Source organism: Macaca thibetana, chromosome 8, assembly GCF_024542745.1.
Source record: "Macaca thibetana thibetana isolate TM-01 chromosome 8, ASM2454274v1, whole genome shotgun sequence".
In the NCBI taxonomy this organism is placed as follows: Eukaryota; Metazoa; Chordata; class Mammalia; order Primates; family Cercopithecidae; genus Macaca; species Macaca thibetana.
This window is the reverse complement of record NC_065585.1, coordinates 5,213,488-5,231,612: the sequence shown is the minus strand read 5'-3', so window position 1 is coordinate 5,231,612 and position 18,125 is coordinate 5,213,488. Positions and strand designations below refer to the sequence as shown.

General features: G+C 42.2%; 2 protein-coding genes across 7 annotated transcripts in view; one reads left to right on the top strand and one right to left on the bottom strand.

The window, feature by feature from the left end:
• CHRAC1 (chromatin accessibility complex subunit 1) overlaps positions 1 to 18,125 on the top strand; it is an 873,427-nt gene that overhangs the window by 341,974 nt on the left and 513,328 nt on the right. The gene's annotated exons all lie outside the window — the stretch shown is intronic.
• TRAPPC9 (trafficking protein particle complex subunit 9) overlaps positions 1 to 18,125 on the bottom strand; it is a 723,405-nt gene that overhangs the window by 246,066 nt on the left and 459,214 nt on the right. For all 4 annotated transcript variants that reach the window (XM_050800232.1, XM_050800231.1, XM_050800230.1 and 1 more), the window contains one exon: positions 3,076 to 3,186. In XM_050800232.1, the coding sequence (XP_050656189.1) occupies positions 3,076 to 3,186 (111 nt within the window). The remainder of the gene's footprint in view (positions 1 to 3,075; positions 3,187 to 18,125) is intronic.

The following is an 18,125-nucleotide window of genomic DNA, read 5'->3' as shown; positions in this document are numbered from 1 at the left end:
CTACAAGGTTGCAGGGCCTGGCTTGACATTCATGCATGTCATTAACAATAATCACATTAAATATGAATACCCTGGAAGCCACCTCACAGTGAGTGCATTAGCATGGAAATGAATAAAGTGGCATATTTACACAATGAAATATTAATAGCAGTTCAAATGAAAGAACCAGATTTATATTTAGCTCCAAAGAATAATGCTGATTTTTAAAGTTTTAAAAGGACATATATGATATGGAACCACTTATGTCATTTAAAAAAAAAAAACTCTCGGCCAGGCCCAGTGGCTCTTGCCTATAATTCCAGCACTTTGGGAGGCTGAGGCAGGCAGATCACAAGGTCAGGAGTTCAAGACCAGCCTGATCAACATGGTGAAACCCCATCTGTACTAAAAATACAAAAATTAGCTGGGTGTGGTGGCAGGCGCCTGTAATCCCAGCTACTCAGGAGGCTGAGGCAGGAGAATCAATTGAACCCAGGAAGTGGAGGTTGCAATGAGCCGAGATTGTGCCACTGCACTCCCGCCTGGGTGACAGAGCGAGATTCCATATCAAAAACAAAACAAAACAAAAAAACTCTCAAAATAATGTTTGGTTGGAGATATATGTATGTACAATAAAGTAGTAAAACATGGATGTGCAATGATACCATCACCTCTAAGAAAGAAATTACCCTGAAGAGGAAGGAAAGAGAAAAGAAGATAGGATGAGGTGGGCAGAAGAGAAGACTTTAGCTATTTTTACTTTTATTTTTCCCAATACTTTCTTCTAAAAAATTTCAAATATAAGGTGAAAAAAATTTACACTGAATACCCCATATGCCCATTAAGAGACGCTACTGTTAACATTATACTATATTTGTGTTAGCACCTAATGTATTCATCTGCCCATCTATTAATCTGTCAGATATTTTATACAACTCAAAGACTACTGTAGACATCATGCCCGGACCTCAAACCCTCCAGCGTGCATATCATTAACAGAGCTCCACACTGGTTTAGTTTTTCCTTCTGATACAAAGCTGATACATCAGGAAATGTACAAATCTCAAGTGATTATTTGCTGAGTTTTAACAAATAAATACATGTGTGTGACCCAAAACCCGACTGATATATACAACATGACCGTCACCAGAAAACTACCCTTATGCCCTTTCCCGATCAAACCCCGTTCCAGTCTCTCCAGAGGGAACCAATGTTCTGACTTTTTCCATCATAAACTGGTTCTGCTTGTTCTACAGGTTGGTATAAAAGTAATGGCTGTTTTCACCATTAAAAATAATGGCAAACGCCGCAATTACTTTTGCAGCAACCTCCAGTATTTCATATCAATGGGATCACATGGCATATGCACTTTGGGTAAGGCTCCTTTCACCCAGCATCCTGTTCCTGAGAGTTGCCTGTGCTGTTCTGTGTATGAGTAATTCATTAGTTTTTGTTGCAGAGTACCATTCCGTTTGTAAGAAAACACCACCATTTGTTTGTCCGTTCTCCTGTAACGGACACCTGGCCTCTGTTTTCTGGCTAGGAACACTGTTGTATAGGTCTTCTTGTGACCACATGTTTTATATTATCCTTAAATAAATAACTAGGGTTGAAATAGCTGGGCAAAGGGTAAGTGTACGTTTAAGTTTATAGGATAGCCCCAGACCTTTTTCCAAAGGAGCTGCACTATTTTATATCCCCACCCACAAGGCATGAGAGTTCCAGTTGCTTCACACCCTCACCAACATTTGGTGCTGTCTTTAACCATCCTGATGAGTGTGTCATGCTGTCTCATCGTGGTTTGGACTTATATTCCACCACTGATTGATAATGTTAACGTTGCCATTTTAAAAAACATTTTATTTCCTTAAAACAAATGAAAGAGGCAGAGAGAGGGAGAGAGAATGATCTGGGGCAAAAAAAAAAAAAAAAAAAAAAAAAGCAAAATCTAGGATGTGGGTATGCCAAGTTCAAAGTTATTTTCTGTATGTTTGAAGTCTTTAGCAATTAAAAATAAAAATATTATTCCATCTGCAATTCCATCTGTAAGCGGATGTCCCTAGAACCCAGGCTGGGCTCGGAGGCACAGCTTCTTAGTATGGAGGCAGGCTGAGTGGGGAGCAGGTCAGGGGCCCATGGAGGGGCTCCACCATGGAAGGACCGCATCACCCTGGAGTCACCGAGCTCCACCAGCCTCCAGACATGCCCTGGCGGCCCTGGCTTCGCTCCTGACCAGCTCTCACTTCTGCATCAGCCTTCACTCACCTCTGCTGGGCCAGGGGTCTCCTGAGGCTGACCCTGGCCAGCGTTTGGTAGTGCCACCTCTCTTTGCCCTCCAGAGACTGGGTTTGAGTGACTGTGCTCCCCTCCTGAAGGTCTAAGCCTGGCCTGTCTTTCTGTAGCATTAATTCCTCAGAGGAATTCCTATTGATGCTGACATGCAGTTCCCAAACTGATGCCAAATATTTCCAGATACTACCTTTTATTATTTTTTTTTTTGAGACAGAGTCTCGCTCTGTTGCCCAGGCTGGAGTGCAGTGGTATGATCAATCTTGGCTCACTGCAACCTCCGCCTCCCGGGTTCAAGTGATTCTCCCGCCTCAGCCTCCCAAGTAGCTGAGATTACAGGCATGTGCCACCACACCTGGATAGTTTTTGTAGTTTTAGGAGAGATGGGGTTTCACCATGTTGGCCAGGCTGGTCTCAAACTCCTGATCTCAGGTGGTCTACCTGCCTCAGCCTCCCAGAGTGCTAGGATTACAGGCGTGAGCCACCACGCCCCACCCAGATACCACTTTCTTAAGAATTTAACAGCGAAGATGCCGAGATACTGCCGGGTCCTCAAATGCGGGCTCCGAAAGCACATGTGTTACTTCCTCAGACGCCACCCGGCTTTACCTACTTTGCACTTAGCTCTAATTTAAAACCACTCCAGATTCTCCCACCAAACTTGAATAACCACTACGATATCTCTGAAAGGGAGACAAACTGCCCGTCCTCTCAGGACCTGGAGTGGATTAGCTCCACACCCTCCCAAGCAGGGTGGTGAAGGCAGAGGGCGGCCTGCGGTGGCGCAAGGGGCCATGAAGCACTTACCGCTGGCACTCGCCGGCATGCAGGATGAGCGCCTCGCTACTCCTGGTGCTGATGGTCAGCTCATGCTCGGTGGAGTTGAAGACATCCAGGAGCAGGTGACACTGCCGGGTACTGCGATCAAGACAAAAGAAAGTTCAGAATCTTCTGACAGCCAAAGAGGAATAACTTTTCCTATTTCTCCTCTCCAAAGATTTCCCGCAACTTAAGAGGGGCAAAGTATATCAAAATGCCAAGTGCTCCTGGGCTCAGAGGATTACGGAGACTGGTTCTGAACACGAGTGTGAACTCTAAGGAGTGGGTGTCGGCATCAGGTTCTCCTTGGGCCCGGGGTCCTGGGGACATGTGCTCACAGCCCAGCCATGCTTTTTACCAATCAAGTGGCCTTGGGAAGGTAACCTGAATTCTCCACACCTCGACATACACTGACGACTGGAACACCTGACTCTAAAGTCTGGTCATCCCTGACTCTAAAGTCTGGTCATCTGCGTCATATGCCTGCGGAGAAACGCAGGCATACAGTGCCATTCAAGGGTGCTGTGTCCAAGTCAGCATCCTCAGTTACCAGGTTCCACGCTGGGCCCCGAAGTGTGGCGACGCGTGTCCTGCTTGTGTGTGTGTGCACACCCAGTGTGAGCTTCTCCCATGCGGGCACCTCTAGAACTGGGGCAGACACTGGGGGGTTATTCACCACCCTCTGAAGCCTCTACTCCTTTGTTTCCTCTCTTCTAGAGGTGACAAGTAAAATGCTCAAGTTCCCATTGTTCCTTGCAGGGACTGGTCCACGTGGTGAAGTTCTAGCCAGTAAGGCACAGGCCCCTAGAGACTTTCCTTCCCAAATACAAACACCATGTCCTGGGAGAAGGCTTTTACCCTTCCACCTTCCTCATTCCCCTTCCTTCCTCCCTAGAAGCAAGCAGGATGCCCAGAAGCTCAGTAACCATCAGGGACACTGAGGACAAAAACCACAGGCTGTGGCTGGCAGAGCAGGGTCGGGGGTGCTTGAGAGCCACATCCTTGAGTGGTCGTGGCAGCCCTGCACTGCCAGCCTCCCTCTAGCCGTGTGAACTCCATGCAAAGTGGAAAAATCCAGCCCCACACGCGCCGTCTGTGTCCGTCATCATCTGATAGGTTAACGTTACAGTTGAATACTTGCCGAAAACTCATACGGTATCTCAGACACCAAGTATCACAGTCAGCACATAACAGGTCATCAATAAATGTCTGCTGAGCTCAGTGGATGGCTGCACCCACGACAGGACAGACAGAGATGACAGTAACTGAACAGAGGCCATTCTTCTTGGAAGAGCAGGGTAAACAGTTTTCATGGGGGGAGAAAACTAAGAGAAAAAGATCTGTGCTCTGGGTCATTATTAGCCTAGTGTGACTTCAAAACATGGCCTTCCAAAGGGCATTTGAATTCTCAAATGTATTTCTCCAAGTAGGAGGCAAGGCTTCGCTGGCTGTTAAAGGAAAGTCCGGTCAAAGGAAAGGGACAATCGCCTGTGACTTCATCACAACAGCCTTGGGGGTAGTCCGTGGAGCCCCAGCTGCGCTGAGATGGAGGCTCAGGAGAGGACAGGCATGCTGCTGTGATGCCTCAGGCCCTGGGTGCAGAGCTCGAAACCCCTGGCTTTTCCCGATAGATGTGGACCTCTATTCATTCCAAAGCCACACATGTCCTCGGCAATTCCCAGAGAGGGGAAGTGAGGCACAGGGGGTGCAGTGACAGGCCCAGAAGTTCACGCACACACATATACACTCTCACACACGTGCACGCACGCACACACAAGTATGACTTTGTCAAAAGGACACAGGGCATCTGTGAAATATCAATTTCTCAGAACATGGGCATGTGACCTGCTCTCAGGGGGAAAGCGGCAGCATGTCACCATTTCTTTTCCTCTTTTTTTTTTGACAGAGTCTCACTCTTGTCGCCCAGGCTGCAGTGCAGTGGCACGATCTCGGCTCACTGCAACCTTCACCTCCTGGGCTCAAGCAATTATCCTGCTTCAGCCTCCTGAGTAACTGGGATTATAGGTGCCCGCCACCATGCCCAGGTAATTTTTGTATTTTTAGTAGAGACGGGGTTTCGCCATGATGGCTAGGCTGGTCTCAAACTCCTAACCTCAGGTGATCTGCCCGCCTTGGCCTCCCAAAGTGTTGGGATTACAGGTGTGAGCCACGGCGCCCGGCCGTATGTCACCATTTATACCATGTAGCACAGCGTCAACAGGGTGCCGCACACCTTGAGATGACAGCTCCCGTCAGTTGAGTCTGGGTTTTCTGGGTGGGGCTGTCTTCCCCAGAGGTTTGGCGCTTGGAAAACATTCATTAGCTCTGACAGCTGCCTACAAGAGGCCTGTTCGCTCAGCTCACAGAAAAATGAGCTTCCGAGAATGAAGATCTATTCCTCTGTTGTCATAACTTCATGAAATCTTTAATCACAGCAAAATCTTTCATCAGAAAAGGGAACTCGTAAAACATTTATCAGAGGAGGAAAATTGAAGTGATTTTTTAAAAGCCTGGAATAAAAGGTTCAAATATATTTTGTTTTCACTCACAGAATAGAGTGCTTAGGAAACGGCACAGGAATGAGCAGCATCGATACACAATGCGTTTCTGTCCTCTTGCTCTTCTTTTTTCTGACTCACTGTCTGAGTGTGGGGGCGTCTGGATCTAGTGTTTCTATTCCTTCTAATTGTTGACATGATGATGTATTGGTGGAGCTTGGCTTCCTATCTGTTATTCATAAGTTTCCTTTCCCAGACTGCAGCAGCGGTTTGTGCCATCATAATGTCATTTATTCTATGTACCTTTCCATATGGCTCTGGATGCTTGGTTTTAAGGCTGATGCTCTGAGCATATGGTTTACCTTAATTCTTGTTTGCTTTTTGGGTTTGTTTACTTTCTGGACACATCTATCTGAAGTATGGGAAAATCCAAGAAAGCTTCCCAGAAGAGCTGAGACCAGGGCGAGTCTCTGAAGGGGACAGACACGTTTGCCTGGCTTAGAAGAGACAAGGGAACAAAGCCCCGGCAGCATGGAGGGGCCCAGTTATTTTGGGAATCTGGAGTCAGGTTGAGTGTGGGAGACCAGGCTGCCAGGTGAAAAAAAGAAGTCCTTTTTCAGCAGAGAGAGCAGTTATGTATTAATAAAACCACTTTGATAACAGTGAGTGGACACTATATCCCAAATTGGATATTTTATTAATTATTTCATCCAACAAATACCTCCTGAGGAACTGAATGAGAAAGACAAGATCCCTACATTCGTGGCTATTATACTCTTGTGAGGGAAAAGGGCGGGACTGACGGGGTTGTTTTAAAAAATAAAATTTGCTGTCATTTTTTATAAAATTTAAAAAAAAAGTTGAGAAAGATTGTTGAATAAAAGATTAAGGCACACAATCAATACCAGTCGTACACATCAACTAAAAACAATTACAATACAAACTTTTTGAGAAAATACATTTATAATAGCAACACAGCCCACAACGCAGGTAGAAATAAATCTAACAAAATATACGCATGATATTTATGTAAAAAAATTATAAATTCATGGAACAATATTAACGAAGAAAAATAAGTGTAGAGATGTACAGGCTGAGTATCCCTTATCTGAAATGTGTGGATCAGATGTGTTTCAAATTTTGGGTTTTTTAAGATTTTTGAATACTTGAATTATACTCATGAAGTGAGCATCCCAAATCCAAAAATCTGAGATGCAAAACACTCCAATGAACATTTCCTTCGAGCATCATGTCAGTGCTCAAAAAGTTTTGAATTTTGGAGCATTTCAAGTTTTGGGATGCCCAACCCACGTTATGTTCAAAGATGGAAAGACTTAATATTTTTAAAGAAGTTATCTCTTTCCAAATTTCTATAAACTCAGTGCAACTCAATAAGAAAAATCCCAGCAGGGTTTTGTTAAAACAATGATGTGGGAGGTTTCTGGAAGGAATCTGGCCTACTAGATGTCAGGAATTGTTATAAAGCTGTAATCATGAAGACAGTGGCACTTGGGGCAGTGACAGAGAAATGTGTTAGTGAAAGAAAAGATAGCCACAAAGGAGACCCATGAATATAAGGAAACTGGAGAGATGATTGTATTGATGGTGTTGATTAATTAGGACAAGATTCATCAAATAGTGCTGGGAAAAATGATTAAGAAGGAAGACAGAAAATTAGATCCCTACCTCACATCATATATAAAAATAAATTCCAAACAGAATGAATAGCTAAATATACAAAAACAATATTTAAAAATCTTTAGAAAAAATATAGATGAACAGTTCATGACCTTGGAAAAAAGAAAGATTTCTCAAATGAGTTACAATACATATAAAATACAAGGGAAAAGAATAAAATGTTTGGCTGCATTAAAATTAAGAATTTTGGTACAACGAAAAACATCAAAAATCAAAGCAAAGACAAGCTTCATTTTTAATGTGTTGCAAATATATTTTCACAGGCATTTGCAACACATTAAATTGACTAAGGATTAGAATTCTCAATTTATAGAGAACTCCTATAAATCAATAAGAAAGAAATGACCCAATAGAAAATCAAGCAAAGGACAAGAACCAACAATTTAAAGTAGGGGAAACCCAATGACCAATAAACAAGAACAGAAGCTCAATCCAACTAGTAGTTAGAGAAATGGAAATAAACCTAAAAGTATTCTTTCTCACCCAACCTATTGGAAATATTTTTAAAGTGTCCCAGTACCAAGTGTTGGTCAAGCTATAGATCAATAGGAAATATGGGAATTCTTGTCACTGCTGGTAGGGATACAAATTGGTACAACTCCTTCAGAGAGAAAAAGTTTGACCTAACAATTCCATTTGTAGCTGCCTGTCTTGGATCAACACAGTTTGGCAAAAGGGCACATTCAAAAGTGTTCAATGCAACATTGTTTATAAAAGTAAAGAACTGCTTTTAACTAAGTGCACATCAACTGGGGAGTAGATGCAGACATGCAATGGTCGAGTTATATGATGGAAACCTATGCAGAGGTGACAATGAATTTAAAAGAACTATATGCCCCACCACAAAGTTCAAGTTAAAACTCCTGGGTAAATAAGTTGCAGAAGATATCATACAATATATGTACATCAAATTTTTAAAATATGTTTTAAAATACTCGATATTGTCTATAAACATCACATTTAAGAGTGGTCATTCATGCTAAGAGAGCGAGAGACACAGTGTGGAAGAATATACAGAGCTTTAACAGCATATTTTTATTTCTTTAAATTAAAAACATAAAAGCAAATATAGTGAAATATTAAAAATGGATGAGTCTGTATGGTAGATGAATTGATACCTCCTAGACCTTTATTTATGTTTCTTTTACTTGAAATGTCTTATAAAAAGTTACTTTTAAAGTCACTTAGAATACTGTTAGCCTGGGATCCCCCCAGAAAGCAGAGCCTGAGAAAAAGGGTTTGCACAGAGCTAGTGCTTAGGGAAGGGATGCCAGGAAGCAGGTAGAGTGGGCAGAGTGGGGCAGCAGAGGAAAAGGCGATGACAGAGGGCACGTTGCTATGCTTCACTGAGCTGGCGGCCCTGTGGGCAGCTGGGGCTCAATCATCGTCCTTCTGTGGAGCTGAGAGGACTGTGCTTCACACTGTGTGCCTGAGGCACAGAAGAGGAAATAATTGCTCTCCCAACTCTTCCCCTCACTAGTCAAGCTTTCCCCCAGAGGGGTCAATTCTCTCACACTTCATCCATGAATTGTGCAGAGAGACTACCCATGGCCACCCAAACCTACAGCCTCAGAGAAGGCAGTTACAATATTCCAGAAAGCAAGAGACGCTCAGCACCGCTAAGGTAAGGTGCTGTCAGGTGACACCTGAATAAATTTGGTTGCCACGACAATAGCTAGTCTAAAAGTGGGCTACTATATGAGGCAGGGCAGAAGACATGTATGACACAAATATTTTTAAAAATTAAGTGAATCTCTTGACAACATTAACAAAGATGTTTTAAAATGACTTCAGATTTGATGGCAAACAAGAGCCTCTCTGAAGAAATGATGTTTCAGTTAGGAATCCAACGACAAGAAAGCAATCATGTGATGGTCTTGGAGGATAGCTTTCCAGAGAGAATGAGCAGTTAATGCAAAAATCGTAAGGCAAGTGTGATCAAGGAACAGAACAAGCAGAGAGTGGTGTAGGAGTAAAAACAGAGGAAAGGTCATGGGGAAATATTCATATTTCATTCCAAGCATAATGGGAAGCTATTTTGAGAGTTTTAAGCAGATGAGTGACATGAATTGGTTTGTGTTAAAAAAAAAAAAAAATGGTGAGTTCCAATTCTGGAAAAGATGGAGTAAGCACAATCTACCCTGTCTCTCCCACTGAATGCAACTATAAATCATCGATAGAATGCACTGAGCTGAAGATGAAGACTCAAAAAATAAATGTTAGAAGGTGGATCACAGGAGGAGCCAGAAACTGAAGTTATTCTGAACTGGCAGTGAGCTGCATCTCTCTCCAGTACCACCAGGCCTCAACTGAAAGGCAGCATGGAGTCCAGAGGCATGCCCTGGGTATAGCCAGACAGAGCTCCAAGGGCAGCCTCTCTTCCTGGTCCAACAAGTGGGAAAAGGCACTATGAAGGGCCACAGAAAGTAGGAGAATCCTTGAGTCTTTTCCTTTTTTTCTTCCCTTTTCTCCCAGCCCAGCCTCAAAGCAAACCACAGGAGATAATGACACCAGAGCAGTCTTGGCGGGACAGGTCACACACCTCCCTGATACAAACCACCTCACTGACTCAGAGAGCTGAGGTCCCAAAACCATGGGGCCAGTTTGCATCACTCTGATTTCCTTCTCTGCGCCTCTGGGCAGTCCGTCCTCCATGTAGACACACAGAGGGGGAAGCTCTCATCCTGGCTTTGTAGCAGGCACATAGGGATAGGAGTCCCCAGTACCTTGGGAATATTTCAGAAAGGAGATTGATTCAGAGAGCAAATAATGTCATGCATGACCTCCTAAGCTCACCAGGGAGCTGAGCTTGAGAGAATCAGACCCTCAAGAGCAAACCATGGGCTTTGATAACTGTTCCCCAGGCAAGAATGCTGACGGGAACTCACATGAGGCTGATCCAAGGAGCACCACAAATGCTTTGAAACTGGAACTGCAGCACAGCCTGCAAAAGGTACTCTGCTTAAAAAAAAAAAAAAAGTACCAACACTTTCCTCAGTCTTCAAACAAGACCCCAATGGTTCCCGATATTACAGTCAAGATGTCCAGAATACGATCTAAAATAACTCAACACAGAAAGAATAAGGAAAAATATCAAGTCACGAGGAAAAAGCAAATAACAGACAATAACTTGAAGATGACTGTCTTATTAGAAAGAGACTTTAAATGCATTCCAAGAAGTGACCATACTTGAAATAAGTGAAAAGATGGAAAATCTCAGCAAAAAAAAAAAAGAAGATATAAAAAAGAACCAGAAAAACTTAAGCAAAAAAAAAAAAAAAAAAAAAAAGAAAAATTCACCAGATGGTGAATTATCTTAGTAACTGATAGGACAAGTACACATAAAATCAGAAAGAATATAAGATAAACAAAATTACCATTGACCACCCAGACCTCACTAATACTGAGAGAACATTCCACCCAAAAGCAGCGGGATACTCACTACCCAAGTGTACATGCAATATTACCAACAATCACATTCCAAGACCACGGGTCAGGGAGGGGGACTCTAACAACTGTAAAATGAAAATCACACAATGTGTTTTTGGGACCACTAAGGAATTAAACAAGTCAATATGAAGACAGATTAACAAATCATCCAATGGAAACAAGAGGGAAAAAAAAAAGACAGAAAAAAAGAAACACTCTTACGGGACAACAAAACGTCTAAAAATCACGTCACAGGAGACTAAGAAGCAAAGAAGAAAATAACACGTCATTTTTACATAAATAATGGCCGCACCCCCCCAAAAAAATTTGGCAAACGACATAAACAGACTCAGAACCCAGAAAGGTTTTTGCTTTTGTTGCCGTTGTTATTTTGTTTGTTTGCTTTTGAGACAGAGTCTCGCTCTGTCACCCAGGTTGGAGTGCAACAGCGCGATCTCGGCTCACTGCAACCTCTGCCTCTGGTTTCAAGCAATTCTCCTGCCTCAGCCTCCTGAGTAACTGGGACTACAGACACACGTCACTACACCCAGCTAAATGTTTTTTATGGTATTTTTAGTAGAGATGGGTTTTTGCCACGTTGGCCAGGCTGCTCTCCAATGGCTGACCGCAGGTGATCCAACTGCCTCTGCCTCCCAAAGTGCTGGGATTACGGGTGTAAGCCACCATGCCGGGCCCAAAACCTATTTTTTTTTTAATCCTTGCCTGGAAACATAATCAAACTGTAGAAAGCTAAAGAACAGAAGCCACCTGGAAAGCTGCCAGAGCAAATAATGCATCCTGCACAGGGGAACAATGCATTCTACACAGAGGAGACAATGCATCCTACACAGAGGAGACAGTGCATCCTACACACAGGAGACAGTGCATCCTACACACAGGAGACAATGCATCCTACACACAGGAGACAATGCATCCTACACACAGAGGACAATGCATCCTACACACAGGAGACAATGCATCCTACACACAGAGGACAATGCATCCTGCACACAGAAGACAATGCATCCTACACAGAGGAGACAATGCATCCTACACACAGAGGACAATGCATCCTACACAGAGGAGACAATGCATCCTACACACAGGAGACAATGCATCCTACACACAGGAGACAATGCATCCTACACACGGGAGACAATGCATCCTACACAGAGGAGACAATGCATCCTACACACAGGAGACAGTGCATCCTACACAGAGGAGACAATGCATCCTACACAGAGGAGACAATGCATCCTACACACGGGAGACAGTGCATCCTACACACCGGAGACAATGCATCCTACGCACAGGAGACAATGCATCCTACGCAGAGGAGACAATGCATCCTGCGCAGAGGAGACAATGCATCCTACACACAGGAGACAATGCATCCTACACACAGGAGACAATGCATCCTACACACGGGAGACAATGCATCCTACACAGAGGAGACAATGCATCCTACACACAGGAGACAATGCATCCTGCACACAGAAGACAATGCATTCTACACAGAGGAGACAATGCATTCTACACAGAGGAGACAATGCATCCTACACACAGGAGACAATGCATCCTACACACAGGAGACAATGCATCCTACACACAGAGGACAATGCATCCTGCACACAGAAGACAATGCATCCTACACAGAGGAGACAATGCATCCTGCACAGAGGAGACAGTGCATCCTACACAGAGGTGACAGTGCATCCTACACAGAGGAGACAATGCATCCTACACAGAGGAGACAATGCATCCTACACACAGAAGACAATGCATCCTACACAGAGGAGACAATGCATCCTACACACAGGAGACAATGCATCCTACACAGAGGAGACAATGCATCCTACACAGAGGAGACAATGCATCCTACACACAGGAGACAATGCATCCTACACAGAGGAGACAATGCACCCTACACACAGGAGACAATGTACCCTACACAGAGGTGACAGTGCATCCTACACACAGGAGACAGTGCATCCTGCACAGAGGAGACAGTGCATCCTACACAGAGGAGACAGTGCATCCTACACAGAGGAGACAGTGCATCCTACACAGAGGAGACAGTGCATCCTACACAGAGGAGACAATGCATCCTACACACAGGAGACAATGCATCCTACACACAGGAGACAATGCATCCTACACAGAGGAGACAATGCATCCTACACACAGGAGACAATGCATCCTACACACAGGAGACAATGCATCCTACACACAGGAGACAATGCATCCTACACACAGGAGACAATGCATCCTACACAGAGGAGACAATGCATCCTACACAGAGGAGACAGTGCATCCTACACAGAGGAGACAGTGCATCCTACACACAGGAGACAATGCATCCTACACACAGGAGACAATGCATCCTACACACAGGAGACAATGCATCCTACACACAGGAGACAATGCATCCTACACACAGGAGACAATGCATCCTACACAGAGGAGACAGTGCATCCTACACACAGGAGACAGTGCATCTTACACAGGGGAAATGAAACAACAAATTTTTCTAAAGTCCGAAGGATCCTCATAAAAAACCATGGAGGCCTGTAATCTCAGCACTTTGGGAGGCAGAGGCAGGTGCACCACAAGGTCAGGAGATCGAGACCATCCTGGCTAACACGGTAAAACCCCGTCTCTACTAAAAATACCAAATCAAAATTAGCCGGGCGTGGTGGCGGGTGCCTGTAGTCCCAGCTACTTGGGAGGCTGAGGCAGGAGAATGGCGTGAACCTGGGAGGCAGAGCTTGCAGTGAGCCAAGATTGCGCCACTGCACTCCAGCCTGGGCAACACAGCGAGACTCCATCTAGAAAAAAAAAAAAAAAAAAACCTGGAGGGCAGAGAAAGTGAATCATTTTTAAAATGCTGAAAGAACAGAATGCCAACTCATAAGTCCATATCCATGAATGTATCTTTCAGGAATAAAAGTAAGAGTAAAGACATTCACAGATAAAGGAAAATTAAGAATGTCAGTCATCAGTATAACTTTTCTAAAAGAACTGGTAAAGAAAGTCCTTTAAACAAAAGGTGAATAATAATACAGGGAAACTTGAACACGAAGAAAAAAGAGCAACAAAAATGGTAAATATCTGGCTAAAATGTAATTTCCTATTAAGTTACTTAAAAGATATATGATGAGCTGGGCACGGTGGCTCACGCCTGTAATCCCAGCACTTTGGGAGGCCAAGGTGGGTGGATCACGAGGTCAGGAGATTGAGACCATCCTGGCTAACACAGTGAAACTCCGTCTTTACTAAAAATACAAAAAGAAAAGTAGCCAGGCATGGTGGTAGGTGCCTGTAGTCCCAGCTACTCGGGAGGCTGAGACAATGGCATGAACCCGGGAGGCAGAGCTTGCAGTGAGCCTAGATTGCACCACTGCATTCCAGTCTGGGCGACAGAGCAAGACTCTGTCTCAAAAAAAAAAAAAAAAAAAAAAAAGATATATGATGATTACAAACAAAAATTATAACATTGGGTTTACAGTGTATACAGATGTAATACATTATACAACTAAGACATGGGGAAGGGAAAGATATAAGAGCCTATATCTGAGATTCCACCAAGTGATAAAATACTATTTCTAAGTCAACTGTGAAAATCTAAGAGCACTTTTTATACTCCCTAGATAAAACACTAAAACAGCTCTGCAAAGAGATGAAGTTAAAAGCACAATGCTTAAAAAAATCAAATAATTTAAAAGAACATAGAAAAGGAGAAATAGAACAATAAACAACAGAGGAATAAACAAAAGACAAACCAAAAATAAAATGATAGACCTCAATTCAAACACACCAAGAATTACATTAAATACAAATGACCTAGTCTCATTAATAGACAGAGATTGCCAGAATGCATTTAAACAAAAAAGCACTCAGCTATATGCTATCTATAATAAATCCACTCTAAATATAATGGTATAGATACGTTAAAAGTAAAAGAATTATACCAAGAAAACACTAATCAAAAGAATACTGGACTGTTATATTAACATCAGACACTTAAAGAGGAGCATTACATAATGATAAAAGCATTAATTCACCAAGAATACACAATAATTATTAATGTGTATGAACCTAACTACAGAGTTTCAAAATACATGAAATAAAAAAGAAAACTGAAAGGATAAATGGACAAAATCACAATTAAGAGACTTCAACACTCTTCTCTCAGTAATTGACAGAACATAGACATGAAATCAATAAAGACATAAAAGTAATAACCACCACCAACCACTTCATACTGATTGATACTTAGTGAACACTCCACTCACCAAGAGCAGAATAAACACACTTCTCAAGCGCACAGCAACACTCAACAACGTAGACCATATTCTAGGCCACAGAAAAAATCTTAAACTCATTTAAAATGTAAAGCATACAAAGTATGGTATCTGACCAAAACAGAATTAACCTAGAATTCAATGGCAGAAGGAAAGCTAGAATATCTCCAACTATCTAGAAATTTAATCAACGCACTTCAAAATAACCCACTGTTCAAAGAGGAAGCCCCGATAGAAATAAAATACTTTGGAGTGAACAAAAATAAAATATGATATATCAAAATTCTGTGACTGGAGCTAAAGTAGTACTTAGAGAAAAATCTATATCATTAAGTGATTATATAAGAAGAAAGAATGGCTTCAAATCAGTAAGCCTATCTTCTATCTTAAGAAACCGGAAAAACATGGTACTGGTACCAACACAGAGATACAGGCCAATGGAACAGAACAGAGGCCTCGGAAATAACACCACACATCTACAACCATGTGATCTTTGACAAACCTGACAAAAACAAGCAACAGGAAAAGGATTCCCTATTTAATAAATGGTGCTGGGAAAACTGGGTAGCCGTATGTAGAAAGCTGAAACTGGATCCTTCCTTACATGGTATAAAAAAATTAACTCAAGATGGATTAAAGACTTAAATGTAAGACGTAAAACCATAAAAACTCTAGAAGAAAACCTAGGCAATACCATTAGGGACATAGGCATGGGCAAAGACTTCATGACTAAAACACCAAAAGCAATGGCAACAAAAGCCAAAATAGACAAATGGGGTCTAGTTAAACTAAAGAGCTTCTGCACAGCAAAAGAAACTACCATCAGAGTGAACAGGCAACCTACAGAATGGGAGAAAATTTTTGCAATCTACCTATCTGACAAAGGGCTAATATCTAGAACCTACAAAGAACTTAAACTAATTTACAAGAAAAAAACAATCACTTCGAAAAGTGGGCAAAGGACATGAACAGATACTTCTCAAAAGAAGACATTTATGCAGCCAACAGACATATGAAAAATGCTCATCATCACTGGCCATCAGAGAAATGCAAATCAAAACCACAATGAGATACCATCTCACGCCAGTTAGAATGGCGATCATTAAAAAGTCAGGAAACAACAGATGCTGGAGAGGATGTGGAGAAATAGAAATGCTTTTAGACTGTTGGTGGGAATGTAAATTCATTCAACCATTGTGGAAGACAGTGTGGCAATTCCTCAAGGATCTAGAACTAGAAATACCATTTGACCCAGCGATTCCATTACAGGGTATATACCCAAAGGATTATAAATCATGCTACTATAAAGACACATGCACACATATGTTTATTGTGGCACTATTCACAATAGCAAAGACTTGGAACCAACCCAAATGTCCATCAATGATAGACTGGATTAAGAAAATGGGGCACATGGCTGGGCGTGGTGGCTCACACCTGTAATCCCAGCACTTTGGGAGGCCAAGGCGGGCGGATCACGAGGTCAGGAGATCGAGACCATCCTGGCTAACATGGTGAAACCCCATCTCTACTAAAAATACAAAAAAATTAGCCAGGCGTGGTAGCGGGCGCCTGTAGTCCCAGCAACTCTGGAGGCTGAGGCAGGAGAATGGCATGAACCCGGGAGACAGAGCTTGCAGTGAGCTGAGATTGCGCCACTGCACTCCAGCCTGGGCGACAGAGCAAGTATCCATCTCAAAAAAAAAAAAAAAGAAAGAAAGAAAATGGGGCACATATACATCATGGAATACTATGCAGCCATAAAAAAGGATGAGTTTATGTCCTTTGCAGGGATATGGATGAAGCTGGAAACCATCATTCTAAGCAAATTATTGCAAGGACAGAAAACCAAATATCACATGTTCTCACTCACAGATGGGAGTTGAACAATGAGAACACATGGACACAGGGAGGAGAACATCACACACCAGGGCCTGTCGGGGGGTGGGGGGCTGGGAGAGGTATAGCATTAGGAGAAATACCTAACGTAAATGACCAGTTGACGGGTGCAACAAACCAACATGGCACATGTATACATATGTAACAAACCTGCACACTGTGCACATGTACTCTAGAACTTAAAGTATAATAATAATAAAAAGAAAGCAGAAAAAGAACAAATGCTTAAAGGAAGCATAAGAAGGAGATAATAAAGGGCAGAAATGAATTAAAATGAAAGCAAATAGAAAAATATCAATAAACTAAAAAACCAATTCTTTAAAAAGATCAATATAATTGATAAACCTCTAGCCACAATTACAAAAGAAAAAGGAGAGAGAACACAAATGACCAGTATCATAAATAAACGAGGGAATACCACTTCAGCCGCAGACATTAGAAGGACAATAAGGAAAAACTACAAACGGCTCTACTCACATAAATGTGACAACTCAGATGAAATGGACCAGTTTCTTGGAAGTCACAAACTACAGAAATCCATCCAAGAAAGCACGTATCCACTGCTAGTAGTGATGGAAAATGGTACTACCATTCTGGAAAACAGCTAGCAGTTTCTTACAAAGTGAAAAACCCATCATATTCCAGTAATCCCAGTCCTAGGTATTTACCCTAGAGACATGAAAAGTTAAATTGGTAGCCTGAAAAGTCCTGTATGTATTAAATAAATTAAATGTATTGTTTTGCAAATCATTCTGAAAAAGAAATCTCTATGCCCAGATTGTTTGCTTATGCATTTTACCAGGCATTTCAAAAAGAAACAATTCTATACAATCTCTCCCAGAAAACAGTAGAAGAAACACTTCTCGAAACGTTTTATGAGGCCAGCATTATCTAACACCAAAACTAGACAAAGACAGAAGAAAAAACGACCACAAATACCCTTCATACCAATGATCCTCAACAAAGTTTTGATACCGAAAAAGCATCTGACAAAACTCAAATTTCATTCATGATTAAAAAAAAAAAAAAACACTCAACCATTAATAGAAAAAAAAACCCTTAATCTTCAAAAATATGAATGCTAAAAAGTACAGAATTCAGATGAATAAAACCAAAGACCCACACAAACGGAAGTGTATGCAGTGCTCTCAGACCGGAAGGTGCAACATACGTACCAATTTTTCCCAAGTTAATCCATAGATTTAACAAA